Consider the following 17,695-nt stretch of genomic DNA (forward strand, 5'->3'; position numbering starts at 1 on the left):
TGCACCTTAGTGCCAGCAGATTAAATCCAAACAGTGTCCGCAGCGTGACTCCGCGGCCTGTGTCAGCCTTTCATGCCTCATAAATCATTCACACTATCTGCATACTGTGTTTTCTGTCATAACACGGTTGGGAATTCCTTCAGTTGACCCGCTCTGTTGACGCTCACATTCATACACAGCACATATTAAACATGCCTGTCAGAGAGATGTCTCCACGGCAGCGTTTCCATAGTGAAGCTGACAACAAGCATTAAACAATCTGTGTTTGGGTTCGTTTCACATGCTGAGTTCCGGAGATCAGACCGTAATACGCACAACACAAGGGCAGGAGGCAGAAATATCAGGTAAAATATAGATATTTTTTCATTTTAAGTTACTAACTGAACTAAAGTGAAAGCAAGTCATTGATCTGAATGTTCTCTTGCGGTTTTGTTACAGCGGCTGTTTGATTTTTAGTGCAGCATTAGTTAAACTTTACCCACAAATGACCGATAAACTGTAGGCCTCTATTGCAGCAGACAGTTAGCTTGCAGCTTACCCAAAATTTCATGAGACGGCTTCAACAAGTGACAGTAACTACTGCAGTTATTTCCACTGCTGCGACGTACAGAAGAGCTAACAGACAAACATTGCAGCCTGCAGGTTAAATTTGTGTTTAGCTACCCTGCTGCTTTATAGTCACAACATGGCAAAAAGTGAAGGAAATTAATGCAATAAACCACAAAAACACAGAGCCATACGTTAATATTCTAAATTTAAAACATCATTCGGATGTTTTGATGTTTTTCTTTGAACATTTTTCTATTTTTTTTTTGCTTTAAATTCTTGAATATTTTATTTAGCTAGCTACATATTTACATATAAAGTGATAAGATTAACTAAAATTACAAATCTGCTTCACAGTGGACATTAAAAAAAACAGTTTCGATCATTTTCATTTTTTGTTTATTTTTAACACTGCTGTTGAATTAAAGTTATAAGTATATGGATAAATTCAATTTATCAGTATACTTTTGGTCACAATCCATCTGTCTTTCAGGACAATGCCAAGTGCTGAAGTTTGGGTTGGAAACTGGAGGCCCCACAGGCCCAGAGGGCCCATAGCGGCCCTCTATGGTAGTCCAGGGCCTAAGTATGGTTTGCCGGGACTCACTGGTATAGACAAAGATTTTTTCATCACCAAAACCATTATTATTATTATTTATTATGACTGACATCCTCTGTCCCTGTTTCCTCCTTAAAGGCTCCTCTCAACATGATCCAACTAAACTCAAAGCGCCGATGTTCAGCTTTGGGGCCCGTCATAGCAGCAGGTGTGAGAGCTCCCCCGGGCCGAGCTACCTCATCCCCTCAAATGTCACCAGAGTGGGCCGAGACGGCACGCCTGCATTTTTCTCTCCAGAGCCGTCCAAAGGAGCCGGCTGTCTTCCAGGCCCCTGGACCAGGTCAGCCGGCCCCTTCACACACTCAAACTGTTGTCGCTGCGTTAGCCCGTCAGCAGTGTTTTCATACACATTTCTTTGGTGCTTCAGGTAAATACTCCCCAGAGCACTCAGAGAAGGCGGTCTTTTCCGCTCGGCTCCTGCCTTTTCTCTGTCTGGGAGATGCAAAGAATTCAACATCATCCAAACGCCAGGTAACGTGGTTTTTGGTTTCAACTTTAACTCTTTAAAACCTAAGCAAATTGTTGTAATTTCATTCAAAAATATAGGAGGAGGGCAACTTAACAAGACACAACCCTAAAAAATGAGCAAAAAATAAGTTAAAAATGTAAAAAACAAAGTAACCCAAAAATAAGCACAAAAAAGAAGAAAATGACCTTTAAGTAGCGCTATGAAATAAAAAAAAAAATATTTATTTGATATTTTTTATTAGTTTTTTTTTCTGTCATACAATACTTAATATATTATTATTGTAATGATAAATATACCTTTCTGGAGAAATCCTCATTTTCATTTTCTTTTTTTTTTTTTTAAACTAATTTTTAGGTAATTTTATTGACGCTTTTTCCTGATTTCTTGCAATCTCTGGGTTATATCTTGCCAAATTAGTCATTTCCTTTTTTCTTCCTTATATTTATGAAATTAATCAAGTGTAAAGAGATATCTGTCTCTTAGATCCAGGACCCACTAAGGGATGTGTGTGTCTTATTTTGAAAGTAATGAAACCAATTGGTTTAGTTTTCAAAGGGTCCAGCAGCCTGTGAAAGGCGTCCGAACACGGTACGAGAATTGCTGTTTGGTCAGGTTTAAAGGGTTAAACTGTGGATTATTTGGTTTCATGGCACATGGATTAAACTTGTCTCCTGTCACTCACACTGCAGGTCCAGCCTCCTACACTCTGCCCCCGGTGCTGGGCAGCAAAACTGTGGCCACATGTACAGCTCCCACCTACTCTTTCTCTGGCCGCAGCAAAACTGGAGGCTTCAGTGAGGATCTGAAGAAGGTACATGTGAATGTCATAAAAACAATTTACTTAAAAAATCGAGAACTCCTCTGATTTCCTCCTGTTCTCTTTCTTTCCCCCCCCCCCCCCCCCGCAGACTCCTGGCCCTGCTGCCTATAAAGTAGTAGATCCATGTATTTACAGCAAAAAGCCTCCCCAGTTTAGCATGACGGGCCGCAACTTCCCAACAGGTGAAACCACCCAGAAACCAGGACCTGGTGCACACTATCCTGAGCAGGTAAGAAACCTAATTTGGGCTTTGATAAAAGCACCAATATTTTGCATTTTGATCCGTCACTAACATTTTTCTTATTCTATAGGTGACCTTTACAAAAGCAAAAGCTCCGAGCTTCTCCTTCGGACTGCGTCACTCCGATTACATCTTACCCCTGATTGAAAATGTGCCAGAATAACTTCACAGAGGATGTCCTGTTTTAACAGGAAATCCACACGGCGTAAAGCACAATAAAGCACAGCAAGCACACTGCTCAGATATCAGGTTTTATTGCTACAGGTACAGTTTCTGCTGTGTTAGTACAATGTCACTTTGTGTGGGTTATGATCACTAAAATATGTATCAGTAGGATTTTTCACCATTTCTGTATACACGTGTGTGCGTGCGTGCGTGCGTGCGTGCGTGCGTGCGTGCGTGCGTGCTGGTACAAGCTTTTTTTTAAACTTTTTTTTTTTCCTTTCTTTTTTACAAGAACCTATATTGGGGTCTGTTAAAAAACACACACGCACACACACACACACACACACACATATATATATATATATATATATATATATATATAGTATATACTGTATATACTGTATATGTAACACACACACATATAGATAGATAGATAGATACATAATAAATAATACATTTTATTTATAAGTGCCTTTCTACTTAAATACACTTTACAAAGATAGATAAAAATATTTTAAAAAATTCACAATTATTATTTAATAATTAAATATAATTTGTATGATGTGAAATATTAAAAAAATGCTTGTCTCTTAGAGTGTAAATTAGGGCTGAAATATGGTTTTATTGTATGAAAGAAAAACTGCGCTGGAGCTCTGTGTCACAGGGCATTATATTCGCTCTCACACTGAATTCCACTCAGCCCCGCACTTAAAACAACGTGTTAGTGTGTGTGTGTGTGTGTGTGTGTGTGTGTGTGTGTGTGTGTGTGTATCTACTTTCACTATTCAACAAACCAAGATGCATATCACGGAAAATCCCCTCTACTCCTTTAGTCCAGAACATGTCCTTAGCGTCCTATTTTCTCTCAAAATTGACCTTTTCAGTTGCAGAAATGAAATAACATCGGGGGGGGGGAAGTTAACAGCTATCAAAATGGAATAATCCGACATGAAATTGCATTCTTCCGTGTATACGTGAGTAACTGCTGTAAACTGAGTGGTCTCAATGGACACAGGATCCAGCTGAAAGTGACACACATACCCTTGGTCCTCCCTGAATAATGTATCTGCCACTGGTATAATTGGAGTGATACTGTGTCCTCCAAAGTACTATCAGATGCATATATCATGACGGTTCATTCATTAAGACTGGATTATCTGGATTGCCTCTCAGCTCCTTTCCTTTCTCTCTCTCCCGCTGTATTGATGTTTCTATTGTGGCGCTCTGACTGACTGTTTCAGGCTTGTTACTGCTGTTATTGTCCGTCCCCGATCCTGTAACTAAGCCGTCAATCTCTCTTGGCTTCCCCTGTCAGTCCTCTCCATCACTTGACCCCTGCTTCTCTTTCTCGTGTGAATATGACAGAGGGGAAATTTCGACTCCAGCTAACAAAGCCCCACAGAGTTCCCCCGGGATTCTTCTGTAGACCAGCCCGGAAGCTGTCGCCCTGGTTCCTTCACCAAAAAGCCAATGGGACTTTTCCACTGGATTTTGGATCAGTGCAGAAAATAATCTCTATGGTAAACGAATGTTTTATGACGCTTACATGTTTTGGTCAGCATGGTAATCTTCACAGGCTAACACCATTTTAAGGATTTTTGGAGCCTAAATGCCATTGCCCCACTTTACCACCACTACGAGGCTGAAAATTTCGGCTTCTGTAGACTTATTTGACCCTTGTTTGCAACCGCCTTTTTTTAAGATACTTAAAAGCCTCAAAATTTACAGTGGGGTATTTATTGTCGTATTTTATGTCTCAGAACAAAATGTGAAAGTCTCTTAAGCTTGTCTTATCTACAGACCTTATTTAACCCTTTGAAGCATGGATCAATGTCAGTTTTTCTCACCTTTCACAAGCATTTAAACCTTTGAAACATGGGCAAAGTGGTATGGTTTCTTTCAAAAACACTGGAAAAAAGGCAATCAGCAAATTGGCAAAAAATATCCTGCATATAAATAGTTAAGGTAATAGGGAAATAACCTGTAACTTAGATTTATAAAAAAAAAATAAATAAATGAAGAGAATAATTAGAAAAGGATAAAAAAAAAACAGGGAAATACAAAAAAAACTTTATCTAATTTTTTTTAAAAAATAATTATTTGTTTAAATAATGTTCCAGACATTAATTTTTTTTTTTTTTTTTTTTTTTTATTATTTATTATCTTATTTTTGCACTTTTTCCAGATCATTTTCTGTTTTTGTCCTTTTTTAAAAAAAATATATATATTTTTTTTACTAATTTCTTGGGTCATTTCTTGTGTTGCTCATTGCCTTCTTTTCATATTTTTGAGAGAAATCAAATCAAGGGTTAAAGCTTCAAACAAAAAACACATTAAAACAAAACATTGACTTTGAGTCAGAGGTGCTGAAGTGCTCACAGGTTTTGGCATTTTAGGACTCATTCCTGGGGTTCTCTATTGCCTCCAACATAGTGAGAGTCACGCGGGATGAAAACAGCCGAAATGTGAGTCACAGAGGATGCCGAGTCAACGTGTTAAATTCCCCTTTCTCGCCAGGACTGAGTGCAGGAAAACACTCCCTAGGAAGTGCTGGTGTGGCTAGTGAAAAATTAACAATATATCCACCATCATGGGTGCAGTGCAGGCCAGCGGGGTTAGTTGTTTTGGGCCTTCCTTGATTTGTTCAGGAATAATGAGCTTTCCTACCCGCCTCAGACCTGGTGTTAAGGGAGGATGGGTGAGGCAAAAAGCTGTTAATCTGTTTTCCTGAATGCCTGCAGATGTTCTCTAATGACCAACTGGTCAAAAGGCAAAGCACATTTTATCATTTGCCAGCCCCTGTTTGTTTGTTTTCGTTGATGCTGGCTTTGCTTCCTCAGTTTTTAGGGTCCCACAGTCCTTAATGCTTAATGTGTAAATGCAGTACACAAAAAACACATTTTCGGTATTTTCTTTCTCTTCTGACCTTTTTAAAATTGAATATGTGGAGGACTGGTTCATAAAGTGGTCATCCTGCCTTTTGCCACAAACTGAGCTTAATGAGAGCCACAAAATGCAGAAAGGACCATAAAGCACTGTTATCACACCAAATAAGACAGTATTTACTTTTGGTGTCCGCTGAGGTACTTAAACTCTATGACTCATTTTTATTACTTATTTTAAAGTTAATTACATTGTTTTACTATTTAACAGCAAAAGTTATTGTTACTTTTATGGTACTTTGGTCATTTCACTCAGCTCCATTCAAGCTGCCTTAAACTACTCCAATAACCATTCAATTAAAACATTTATTTTTAAAAAAATGTCTTCTAACTTGGTGTGATAACAGTGCTTTATGGTAATTTATTATATTTTGTGGCTTTCGTGGAACGTGTTAGGCCATTTTGTGGAAAACAGCAGGAAGACTTTAGCTCTTTCATAAAAATATGGGTTTTAGTAAGGTTTTGCAATTTTTAGTCTAAACATTAGACACAGAGGACTGTGGACCCCAAAAACTGAGGAGGAAAAGACAGCGTAAAAAAAAAAAAAAAAAAAAAAAAAAAAAAGAAGGGGGTTAAAAGCTGGCAATCATAAAATCTGCTTTGCCTTTTGATAAACTGGTCATAAGTGAACATCTGTATCTGTGTCTTTAGTGACCGTCAGTTGTAGGTTGTACACTACTTTTCACGATGCATTATCAGATACTTTGAGTCTGTTACATAGGCTATCAATTGTCTCACTACATGCAGAAAATATTACAAAATGGCAAACTCAGTACATAGTGGCTCATGTCTTAACGAGACATTTTGACTTGCATGCTCTTTTTTTAAAAAAAAAACCCCAAACTTTTAATTAATAGTTTTGAAAAGAGTGCATTCAATTGTCAATAAAAAATTTTTTACAAATAATAATGACACAAATAGGTGCAAACCAGAAGGACATAAATAAAATAAAAGATAAAATAAAATAGACACAACTATGAAACACACACAGGGATTTACCTTATTAATTTATATAAAAAAGCTGTAAGATTTGCATAAATTAATAGTTTTGGGTAAATTTTTATTGCACATTTTTAAGTTTGACCTCATTTAAGATATATATATATATGTTTTGAAAATGTTCAAGTAAAAGTTATATTTGGGCATTTTCTTTAAGTATTTTGTTAATGTAAGATGTAACTAAAATTATAAGCAAATTAGCAAATTAGTTATATACTGTTCATTCTTGGAGAAATTTAAAGTTTAAGTAACAAATCAGGTTCTTTGAGTGAAATGTTTTTTGGCAAATGTCTTTGGATATCTGGAAAATCAGTCCAGAAGATAAAAAAGAAAAATTTCCGAGCTAACTAGTTTGCTAACGGTCAGTTAAGCTAAACGTAGTTTAAAGAGGAAGCTATGCATTGTTAGCTTGGGCTAAAGTCAGCACAAAAGTGTGAATTATTACTTTGTATTCATGATTTTATTTATTTGACTTTTATGGGTTTTGCTGTCTTTTTGGTGGATTTACTGTTGTTTTTTTATGGAATAGGCCAAGGACAAAAGATGCTAATTAGCTGCTAGCTAACTCTGGTTCGACTAGCTTCTTTTACTTGTGCCCTGTCCCTGAAAAAATAAACAAAAAATTCAATGAAATTAATTAAAGCATCCACTTATATCCTGTTGGGTGGTTTAAATTGTATATATGTATGTATATATATATATATATATATATATATATATATATATATATATATATATATATATATGTGTGTATATATATATATATATATATATATATATATATATATATATATATATATATATATATATATAATATGTTGTTAGTGAACAAATGTTTTGTTCATGAAATGTTAATTTGTAAAGTAATCAATTCTTTTTTTAAAGCTCTTAACTATTTGAAACTTGGATTGGTATCACTTTTCTTTTATTTAAACCTTTGAATCCTGAGCAAATTTGTGTGAGTTCTATCAAAACCACGTTAAAGAAATTAGTTAAGTTCGATTAGTTGGGTAAAAAAAAAAAGCCAATGTCAAAAACATACATTATTATAATGGATTGGTATCACTTTTCTTTTATTTAAACCTTTGTTTCTTGTTATTATTATTTTTAAATTGAATTTTACTTTGTTTTATTGTTTTGTTTTTCAGGTAATTTTATTGTACTTGTTAAATTCTTGCAAATTTTGGGTCATTTCCTTTTAACTAAGCCTTCTCCCCATCTTTGTCAAAGAAATCAAGCCATTTCACTCAGGTTTCAAAGGGTTAAAGAGGATCTGCAGAAAACAAAGCTTCAGGGTGAACTTTCTAGACTTAGTAAAACTTCTCCCTCCTCTTTCCTCCTTTTTTTCTGGCAGCCACTCCTTCTTTCTCCTTTCCTCTGTCGTCACCCCTTTGGCCTGCTCTTACAACTCATATCTCAATTTGCTATTCTGAGCCCACATGTGAGTTTACATAGGCTTCTGTGTATGCATGAGTAATTACAGAGCAGGGCAGAGAGGGAAAAACTTCCCCTGTGAACTTTTCCTTTCTCCTCCTCTTTCCCCCAGCTACTCAGTGTGCCTGCACGACCCAGAGAGCCTCCCAGACAGAGAGGAACCCCTACAACTCCTGCATCTCCATCTCAATTCCTCACCCGCTTTCTCTCCCCCACTTCCTCCTGATTCACCTCACACAATAGACTTCCTCTGCAAGCACCAGCCTGAAGGGAAAAGAGGGGAGATACGGTTTCTCAGTCTACAACAATGGAAATTCAATCAGGAAATGGAGAGGAGGTGGCGAGCGCGGTGTCTTCGACCTCGGGCTACGTTTCCCATAGTCCCTCCGGGCCGCAGGTGGAGGCATCAGACGAGCCAGTGCTCAGAGAGGACCTGCAGGCTGCAAAGAGGATTGAGAGGTTTGACATCCCACTTGATAACCTGAAGAGGATGTTTGAGCAGCCTGCTGTGGCAAACACAGTAAGTACTGCCACTGTGCATTTTTATTTTTCTCCTATGAACTGTATATTTTTGTGCAATGAAATCCCATTCTGCTAGAGGTAAATTGAGTGTTAGGTAACTGCCATGCTTTGCACTTTGTGTGATTGTGTCGCATAGAAGGATGGGTTTGATGCAACACATAGAAAAGCTTTTGCAACCTTAAAAGAAACTTGAAAATGCAAAGTCAGTAGTGGTGACATGACTGCCAGGTCATGCCTCAGGCAAAACGGATCGAGTTTCTGAATGGTGTAACTGTAAACTGTGTAAATTTCATTGTTGTAAGCTGTAGCTTCTTCTCGTTGACCCTACTGATGACATTTTGTTGGATATAATGGACACAGGTGTAGATTTGTGGGGGACAAATTCCCTTCAATATATGGAACATATGCGTTTGTCCCCCAGTAAAACATGGAAATAGCAGAGGACTTTTATTTTGACCAAATTAAAGACATTTACACCATAAATTGATACAGAAAAAGGGAAAATGATGCATAAATATTCACCAGAAAGCAGGAAATTTAGTGTTTGATGCTCAAAAGGACCCCTCTCCAATGTTGAAGCTAAACCTACGCCCTTGATAAAGCCATAACAGGATGTTGCTTATCTCTCCATTTACTTCAATATGATTCACTCGTTGGTAATTTGGGATTTTCCATCATTTCGTAGACTCTGGTGAAAAAATGCTTACATTACACATCTCTGTGCCAGAGAGGAGGGTGGCCTTCTCTCTCCCGCTTATTTTTTCCGTCTCAGCTGGCTTCTCTGAGAGGAAAATCTAAGTCTGTTGGAAGTGAAGCGAGTCATTATGAGAAAACCTCCCATTTACCAAATGTCTGACGATGAGACAAAAAGTGACCTACTTTTTGCTCGTCATGTGGTTGTGACATTAACTCTAACCCCTCGAAGTCTTCCAACGACAGTGAGCTTTATGATGGTGCATGGAAACCTTTCTCTTCATCCAAACTCTTAAAATCTGCAAGAGCTGATGCATCATGGGGAATGTGGTTCCCAGCGTGTGCCAGTACTGACTGATGGCACAGATACACGCTGGCTGCATGTGTGCAGGGCCACTGGGTTGCTGATATTCGACACCCGGTTATTTGAGACCTATTTTGGGGAGCTTTATGGTTAAGCAGGATTTTAAAAATAACTCTGTAATTGGTACGTCGGCTGCTGCAGCTGCTGCTGGAAGCAACGCGAAGCTTCTCCGTGAGGCCTGAAACAGAGCAGAGACGTGGATCCGTTGGAGTTAAATCACATCTGGCTCCTGAGATGAAAACATTTTGCAGATTACTGTGGTTAATGATCCACATCACCAAAGCCGTGCACTAAAGACGGCCCCTTTAAGTCTGTTTTTTTTTTTTTGCTTTCAGTCCAGTAGTTGAGGCTAATGTTTGCTTATTTTTTGCCATCAGACGTGTGTTTGGGCTCCTGCGACTTGAGCCATAACAGCCTCGATAGATAAGAGCTCCACTTTCTTTTATTATGGCTGTTTAACATTCCAGTATCTCAAGAAGCATCAGGTGTGTGTAAAGCTCTCCTATCTTCAGCTCAGCATGAGGAGAATTTCTCAGGCTTTTGACAAACGGTCACTTTTATGAGCTCGTTTGTTTATAAAGTTCATAGTAAATAAGTAGACTGGGAAAACTGGCCTTGAAATGTGCACGACGTTATCCCCTCTGTGAGGCGCCATAAACAAGGTGGCATTTAATGCAATGGTGGATGTGGTCCAAACAGTGCTGACTATAACTGTGATAACAGGATTTTTTTTTTACATATTTACACATAAACGTACAGGGGAGGACGTCTGAATGTGCTACGGAGGTCGCCGCTCCAGGACGCCCTCCGATGATAGCTTTTTTCAGGCTTTGATTGCCCAATATTTCCTTCCTCTTTGTGTGGCTTTAGGGTGAAAGGTCATCCACACCAAAATTGATAACTATAACTATCGTGATAACTATAAAAAGATAGTTTTAGCTCCACTTCAAGTTGATGGTGGAGTCCACACTACAACTACAAAGACAACGAAAGTGGCAAATGATATCGTTTTGAATACTCCTACAGCGATTTCATGAACGATAGAAATACTAACAGCCAATTGGAGTCTGTCTTATTTAGACGTCACGTCCTAACATCTAATTTGGACCACAAAATGTCTGTTTTTTATGTTGAAAAGGATGCAGGAAGCTGTGCCCTATTTTACTGGTTTTCTGTTTGTTTTTATACGTGTGAATTTAGTCATCAATAATTGATTAGTGTCTCGTGTTAATTTAAAAACGTCACCTTAATATGATGATTTAGAGGCTACATAACGAATTCTGAATTTAGATCCAAATCCTCTCATTTCAAAGTGTTCAAGTGTGTTGGGTGTCATCACTACAATTCAGGGACATTTTTCTCCAAAATAAAGTGCCAGGAGCGCTTACAATATTGGCTTTTTAATTGCAGCTGATCTCTTTCATTTAGGATTTAGGAAGAATCTTTTGCACGGTATAATCATTCAGTCACAGCTATTAACGGCTGTGTTACCTATTATTGGGCTGCAGATTACACAGAAAAGTCATTTTACCAGAGACATCCAGCCAAACGGTCTCTGGCACTGACGGGATCCCTGAAGTTGGACTTGTCTCTGCTCATGTCCTCTTTTCCCATCACCAGAATGTCGGCACATTAATGTTCATACCACAGGATGAATGAAACTTGTCTGCAAAAGACGACAGCTCTCGTAAAAGAGTGTTTGATTCTCCCACTTCCTGTCGCGCGTGCTCCGCTCTGACGTGTTAGTCCATCAGTGTGGATGCTGACGTTGTTATTGCGTTACAGTTAAAGTGCTTAAAGCGTCGACGGCCCTTTAGGGTTTTAACGCCACCTGTTGGTTCGGCATTCTTGACAGCACCTCAGTTGTGTTTTGCGTTCAGTTGGACAGACATTTTTTTATAACTGCTGTGTGGACAGGATTTTTTTTTTTTGAGAAAGCCTTTTTGTCTTTCAGCTCATTGTTTTGATGTTTGTGGGCACTTTTCCTGTTTTGGTTTATGCTCAGTGCTCTCATTAGTGTTGTTTCCAGCCACATCAGGCCACCGTTTTCCTTGAAGAAGCTCTAACACACATTGTACACTACCTGCTCAGCGCCACACATTAGACAGACACGGTGGCTGGTGAACATAGTGGAGCATTAGCAGCTCAAAAGCATTTTTTTCTCAGACCAAAAGCAGAACTAAAAGGAGAGTAAATATTGGGTTTTCTGTTCATCGAGAGGGCTGTTAATGTTGCTTTATAACTGCTGGATGCGTAACACAGTAACATGAAAGGTGATAATATATCAGTGTTGTGTCTACAGCTTGTCTTCCCTTTCCCAAGTGGCCAAAAAATCAATTATTGTAGCTTCAAGTACTATATCTGCTGTTTTTCCAAACTGGGAGTGGAGAAGTCAGATACATCATGACCAGGCATTTACTAAATCGACTGAAGCTGTTTTAGTTCAATCTCAGTATGCACCATAAGTCTCTGTTTTATCTCTCTTTTTAAATGTGTAAAGCATGTATTTAGTCTGTAGTGGACTTCAAATAGAAGTATGGGAGTTAGTCTCCTGCTCCTTTTGGAAAACTGAATGACGCAAATTTATGCTCTTTTGTCTTATTTTGCAAGTGTTGGTGGTGCTTTTTTGCGGTTGCTGTTGGACGGTGCTGGTGTGCTGCAGCACATCTGCTAACTGGCCAGGTAAACATCATGGAAAAGATAAAGAACAGCTGCTGTTGATCCATTTGTTGAATCAGCAGCCTAACAGCCATTGCACAGGCGTTGATGATGGTAAATTTGAAGATTCCCGTGTCCATATTAGTTTACAACAGCATATCAGTAGCAGAGGCTTCTTGCATCAGAAAATGAGGAGGCGTTTGCTTTATGGTAAGAAAAGTCGACTGTGGCAGTGGGAGCGAGGTGCCATCCCATTCCTGCTCACCGGGGCTGTATATCAGTACTTGATACCTTTAAAATATCGACCGAAATAACCCAGTACCAAGTACTCTCACAGCTTCTTCAGTCACAGATATCTACATTTGATCCTTTTTTGACTCAGATTTTAAAAAAAGTCTGTATTTGTATATCTTTGCTCGCAGTCAATCACCACGCGCATTATTCGATTCAATGGGACGTGTGATTGGCCCCCTCCTCCAGCAGCTACAGCCCATGCAGTCTGTAGTGTGGTGAAGCTGAGCATGATATATTAGATGGAGTTGGCAGTTCAGTGTGCCAAAATGACACCGAAACATTTCAGAGTATGATTATGTAAACGCTGGTGGCATTTTAGTACTCTGTTAGTGTCGGTGCAACGTTAAAGCAACACACCGCAGCCTTTCCACCTCACAATTAGCGAAGCTGATCCAATAGCACATTAACTTTGATTAGGCAGAGTGGCATCTATCCCACTCCCACAGAGCATCCCGGTCTCCTGCTTTCATCAACATGTAACTTGGCCAGCGAGCTGCGGATCTCTGGTGAGAAGTGCGTAAGGCTTTACAGCACTATGGCACACGCCAGCCTTCAGATAAAACGTAACCACGTAGCTCTTATGTAAACAGTAAGCTGCAAGTCCGAAGCTGAGCTGGCTGTGTTGCTGTTGGACTGAAGAGTAATATGCCTGTTTGCAAGCTGTATGTCTAATTTGTTGCACTTTATTGTTACCTACACAAGCTCCTGTCTGAAATCAGCCTGAAACGCATTACAGGCAGCCACTGTTGATGTCACCGACGACGTCAGTGAACTCACCGAGTCTGCAGTGGATTTAATTTGTAAAACATCAGAAGCAACTGCACCCAGAACTACAGCTAAATCAACCCGAAACCACGGACTACCAGAGAAATCCGGGAACAAGAACAATTACAAAGGAGCGGCAAACAATTTGACTTTGCAATCATTTCTATTCGGATTCACTTCATGCATATTTTCTTCTGCTCCCAAACTGACTCCTCTCTTTTTTTTTCACCCTGGGGGGAAAAAGATCATTTATTTATATTCTTTTTTAAATACCAGGCTGTACAGCTGGTCAAAATGTCTGAGTGTCACACTCTGGCACTGGAACACATGCTGTAACTTGGCATTGTATCATGAGTGCTTGTAGTCTGTTCCTATCTTTTCTTAAAAAAGAGGGAAAAAAAGCCCGTAGTCAGTGTTAATGGAGCATGTGGGCAGCGTTCCCAGATTCCCAGATAGAGAAGCAGACTAGAGCTCTGCAGCCGGCTGGTTATAAAACACGACCTTGTCTCCATCTCATCTGTAAGGCCAAGTTTAATATTTGATGATGCACTGTATTTTTCTTTCTGCGCCCCGTTTCATTTTATCTAAACGGTGCGATGTCATTGGACGGCTAGCCATAACAGTGACTGATTGATTCCCAGGTGGTCGCTCGGCTGTGGCTCCTCAGTGGGAGACAGGACATTCGGCGTTGTGTCCGCAGATGTGATGCAACGGTTTATCCTGAGTGCAAAGAGCGTGTTTTTCCACTTGTGAAGCACGCCAATCCTCCAGGGACGCGGGCTTGTGTTTACAACATCTAACCGACCTTCTGGTCGCGACTGTGCAAACGGGGAGGAATACACACATACTGATGCACACGCACGAGACAGATGAGGTGACACTGTGCTGTGGTGTCATTTCCCATCATGCAGGGGGGTTCTCAGATGCACACACTGTTGGGTAATTGACACACATGCGCAGAAATAGGCCACTGATCAAGAGGGTTTGCACTTTAGAAAGCTTCCCATTATTCTGCACCAGCTCATTAAAATGTGCACGCATAAATTAGTAGTTACGTAACTTAAATGTTTCTAATACTCATGACTTGACTTGGCATTCATTCATGTTGTGATGTCTGCTGTTGGCCAGCAGGTGGCAGTGTAGCATCTGTGACACTGAGCGAGTGAGCCGTCATGAGCCAAAGTGTGAGAGGGAGGATCAATGCTCTGCTCTTAATCAGGACTTCATCACAGGGAGACAATTACTAATCACCTGCTGTTAATTGGAGTTCATTTTTAACGCCTGAAGGTGTCTTAAACTGTCTTTTCTCTTGCGTCTGAGCCAGTCAGATTATCAGGATTTGCATAATTGGCGAAATATCTAATTCTGATGTGTTTAGTAAATTTAACACAACATAAAAGAATTTAAAAGGATTTCAGACTTTAGGGTAAAGCTGGTCACACCTGGCTAACAGGATAACATGTTTAAGTAGGGAGAGGGGAACTTTTTTTAGGCGGAGCACTCTGTGACTCTAAATGAGGTGTCTGAATGCATTCAGTGGCACTGGAGGTCTGGAAAGTTGCCTTGGTTTATTTTCATGTCTTGTATCGTCACTGTCACTGACTCACTGACTCACTCTTGTTTATATCTGGCTCAGTGGAGTTAAAAGATCATTTTCTCCCCCTAAGTGTATTTGCTCTATCGCCTAAATGAGATGTTTTCAAAAGTCACAATCAGAAGTGGAGGAAGTACTCCATTTCTTTACTTAAGTAAGTGCCACAGTATAAAAATGTAATTTTGAAAGTAAAAATACTGCTTTAAAATGTTACTGAAGTAAAAGTAAATAAGCATAATCAGGAAAATGTACTTTAAGTATCAAAAGTAAAGGCAATGAAAAAGTCCATAAAATATCTTGTAGAAATAAAATTTAAAAAAAAGGTAAAAATACCCAATTCAGAATAATCTGGAGAAAAAAAACAACACCCCAAAATTCAAAACAATGAAAAAAAAGGAACAAGAAGAAATAATGTCAATATTTATTTGAATAATTAATTATAATTAAGTACCCAATTCAGAAAACTATACTAACTATATTTTAAAAAAAGAAAAAAAAAAGAAAATGACTTTAAAGTGTTTATTAAAATAGTTGCCAAAATATCTAAATCAGATTTATTTTTTAAAAGACCCAAAAGATTTTAAATGATTGCCAAAATCCAATTCAGAAAAATAAAACAAATACCCCCAAATCTCAAAACTACTAAAAAATATAAAGAAATCAAGAAAATGACGTAGGTGTTGATCCAAAACTAATTGATTTGAATCACTTCAGTTTTACTTTTATAAACTATTGGGAAGTTTATAACAAAAAAAAGTTTATAACCAACAAAAAAAATCATATTTTATACACCTTAAACCTTACCTTAAGCCTGTCCCTTAAATTCCTACTAACTAAATTTGTAATAAGTACAGTACTTGAGTGAAAGTACTTAGTTACATTCCACCACCAGCCATTATTCAATTTAAAAGACGCTAATTGGAGCAATGCATTAGGCTTCTCATGTAGCTTGTTTCAATGGCTTTTTAAAGTCACCTTTCTCCAGCTTTTAAGCAAAGCCTGTGAATTTTGTCACTCTGCCACGTTGAAAAATCTCACTTTAAAGTGTCAAACGGCATGTTGAAAAATGAGAATGAGACAGCCTTTTGGCTCATTGTGAACCATTTCCCACCCAAATGAAAAAAAATTCAATCAATATTCACCACCGTTCCTAAACGCACTTCATTAAATGTTAAATAAACTAAAAGCCACAATGTGTCTGCAAGAAATTGATCCGGACTTGATGAGGACACCGGCGTCCTCATCAAGTCCATTGAGCTCGTAAAAATTCCATTAACTTTTACCAGGCATCTCTGTCGTCTCAGTTTCACAGATTCAAATCTTTTAATGGAGCTGGCAGCGGAGCCGTGCGGGTGACGCATTGCTAGTCTGTTGTGTGATGATGACTTGTTGCTCGACGCCTTGGCTCTCAGAATAGTCGCTCTGTTACGTGGTCTGCCAAACGCAGCTCTGAAACTCCCCGCTTCATTCAGCTCGTTCAGATAACTACCTGGCGTTTGCTTTGTTTCTGGATTTGGCAAATTAAGACATACGTTCTGTTTCGCTGTTGTTAAGACAGCCCTTTTCCTTTCAGAGGTATTGTGGTAGCATGTGCGTATTCACTCCGTCGTATGATAATCCATTCCCTTAGCTGGGAACCGAATGCATATCTGCGGGCCTTTTTCCATACAGATTGTTGTGTGACTCAGACTGTCTTTTCTCTAACGCAGCTTGACACAGCCCCACAAGAGCATATGTGTTCAACAATTAGCCAAAAAAGCTCAAGGCTTCCTTTTTCAATCATTTATCATGGCACAATATCAATGTGAGGGCAGCACCAAGCCATCTCTGCCATTCATCATTGCCATGGCAAAATAAGAGGAAGTACTCTTCAAGGTTTACAATGCAAATCCTTTTGGCTGCGTAACCGTAACCAAAACTCAATCATTAAATCCTGTGACTGAGAAAACAGCATAAAGACACAATCGGGGTTCAGTTTAATCCAAAGAGTCAAAAGCCATACAAGCAGCCACATCTATATTCTGATCTGTAAACACTTCATTTAAGTTCTCAGGGCCTTTTTCTTTTCATAAATATATTTTAAAAAGTGCCTTCTTGCTGAGAATCTGTGTACCTTTGCAGAACTTCATCCGATAATTTAGCATATTAAATAGTGACATTTTGGCTGTTTCTCTGCATTGTAGGTAAAAATTGGCCCCAGTTGTCTCATTAACTGTTACAGGTGCTGGAAATACCTGAGGGGGAAAGTCAGGATGCCAAATCATGGTGCCGTGTTAGCGTTAATAAATGGAAGCAGCAAACAAAAGCTAACATTTTTAGAGTTTTATTTTTTTATTTTGATTTTTTTTTACATCAAACAGGAAAAATATCATGTGACTTTAAGTTTAGCTTCTAGTGATACTGACATTGTTGACTGAGTCCACATTTGATGCAGTAATTTTACAGGTTTGATGAAAAAAAGGGCATGCTTATGTACACACGTGTTGTGTTTAGGTATAGTGCTGCTGTGGATTAATGCCGCGTTCCATTTCGCTCAGAATGCGGAGGTCCGGTCTGTGAATGACGTCACA

The 17,695-nt window shown here is 38.9% G+C and overlaps 2 protein-coding genes across 2 annotated transcripts in view; both read left to right on the forward strand.

Annotated features, from left to right (window-relative positions):
• The first annotated feature begins 308 nt into the window (after positions 1–308).
• LOC121962613 (outer dense fiber protein 3-B-like) lies at positions 309–8,430 on the forward strand. Its single transcript, XM_042512825.1, has 9 exons — positions 309–344; positions 1,040–1,155; positions 1,244–1,445; positions 1,548–1,636; positions 2,324–2,445; positions 2,543–2,683; positions 2,766–2,959; positions 4,226–4,380; positions 8,348–8,430. Exons 2-7 carry the CDS (start codon positions 1,044–1,046, stop codon positions 2,856–2,858), a joined length of 759 nt encoding a protein of 252 aa, XP_042368759.1. The 5' UTR covers positions 309–344; positions 1,040–1,043; the 3' UTR covers positions 2,859–2,959; positions 4,226–4,380; positions 8,348–8,430.
• A 112-nt stretch (positions 8,431–8,542) lies between these two features.
• Positions 8,543–17,695, forward strand: part of xirp2a (xin actin binding repeat containing 2a) — a 59,936-nt gene continuing 50,783 nt past the window's right edge. Inside the window, exon 1 of the mRNA XM_042512874.1 lies at positions 8,543–8,755. Within this exon, the coding sequence (XP_042368808.1) occupies positions 8,543–8,755 (213 nt within the window). The remainder of the gene's footprint in view (positions 8,756–17,695) is intronic.

The sequence above is a fragment of the Plectropomus leopardus genome, chromosome 24 (genome assembly GCF_008729295.1).
Source record: "Plectropomus leopardus isolate mb chromosome 24, YSFRI_Pleo_2.0, whole genome shotgun sequence".
NCBI classification, from domain to species: Eukaryota; Metazoa; Chordata; class Actinopteri; order Perciformes; family Serranidae; genus Plectropomus; species Plectropomus leopardus.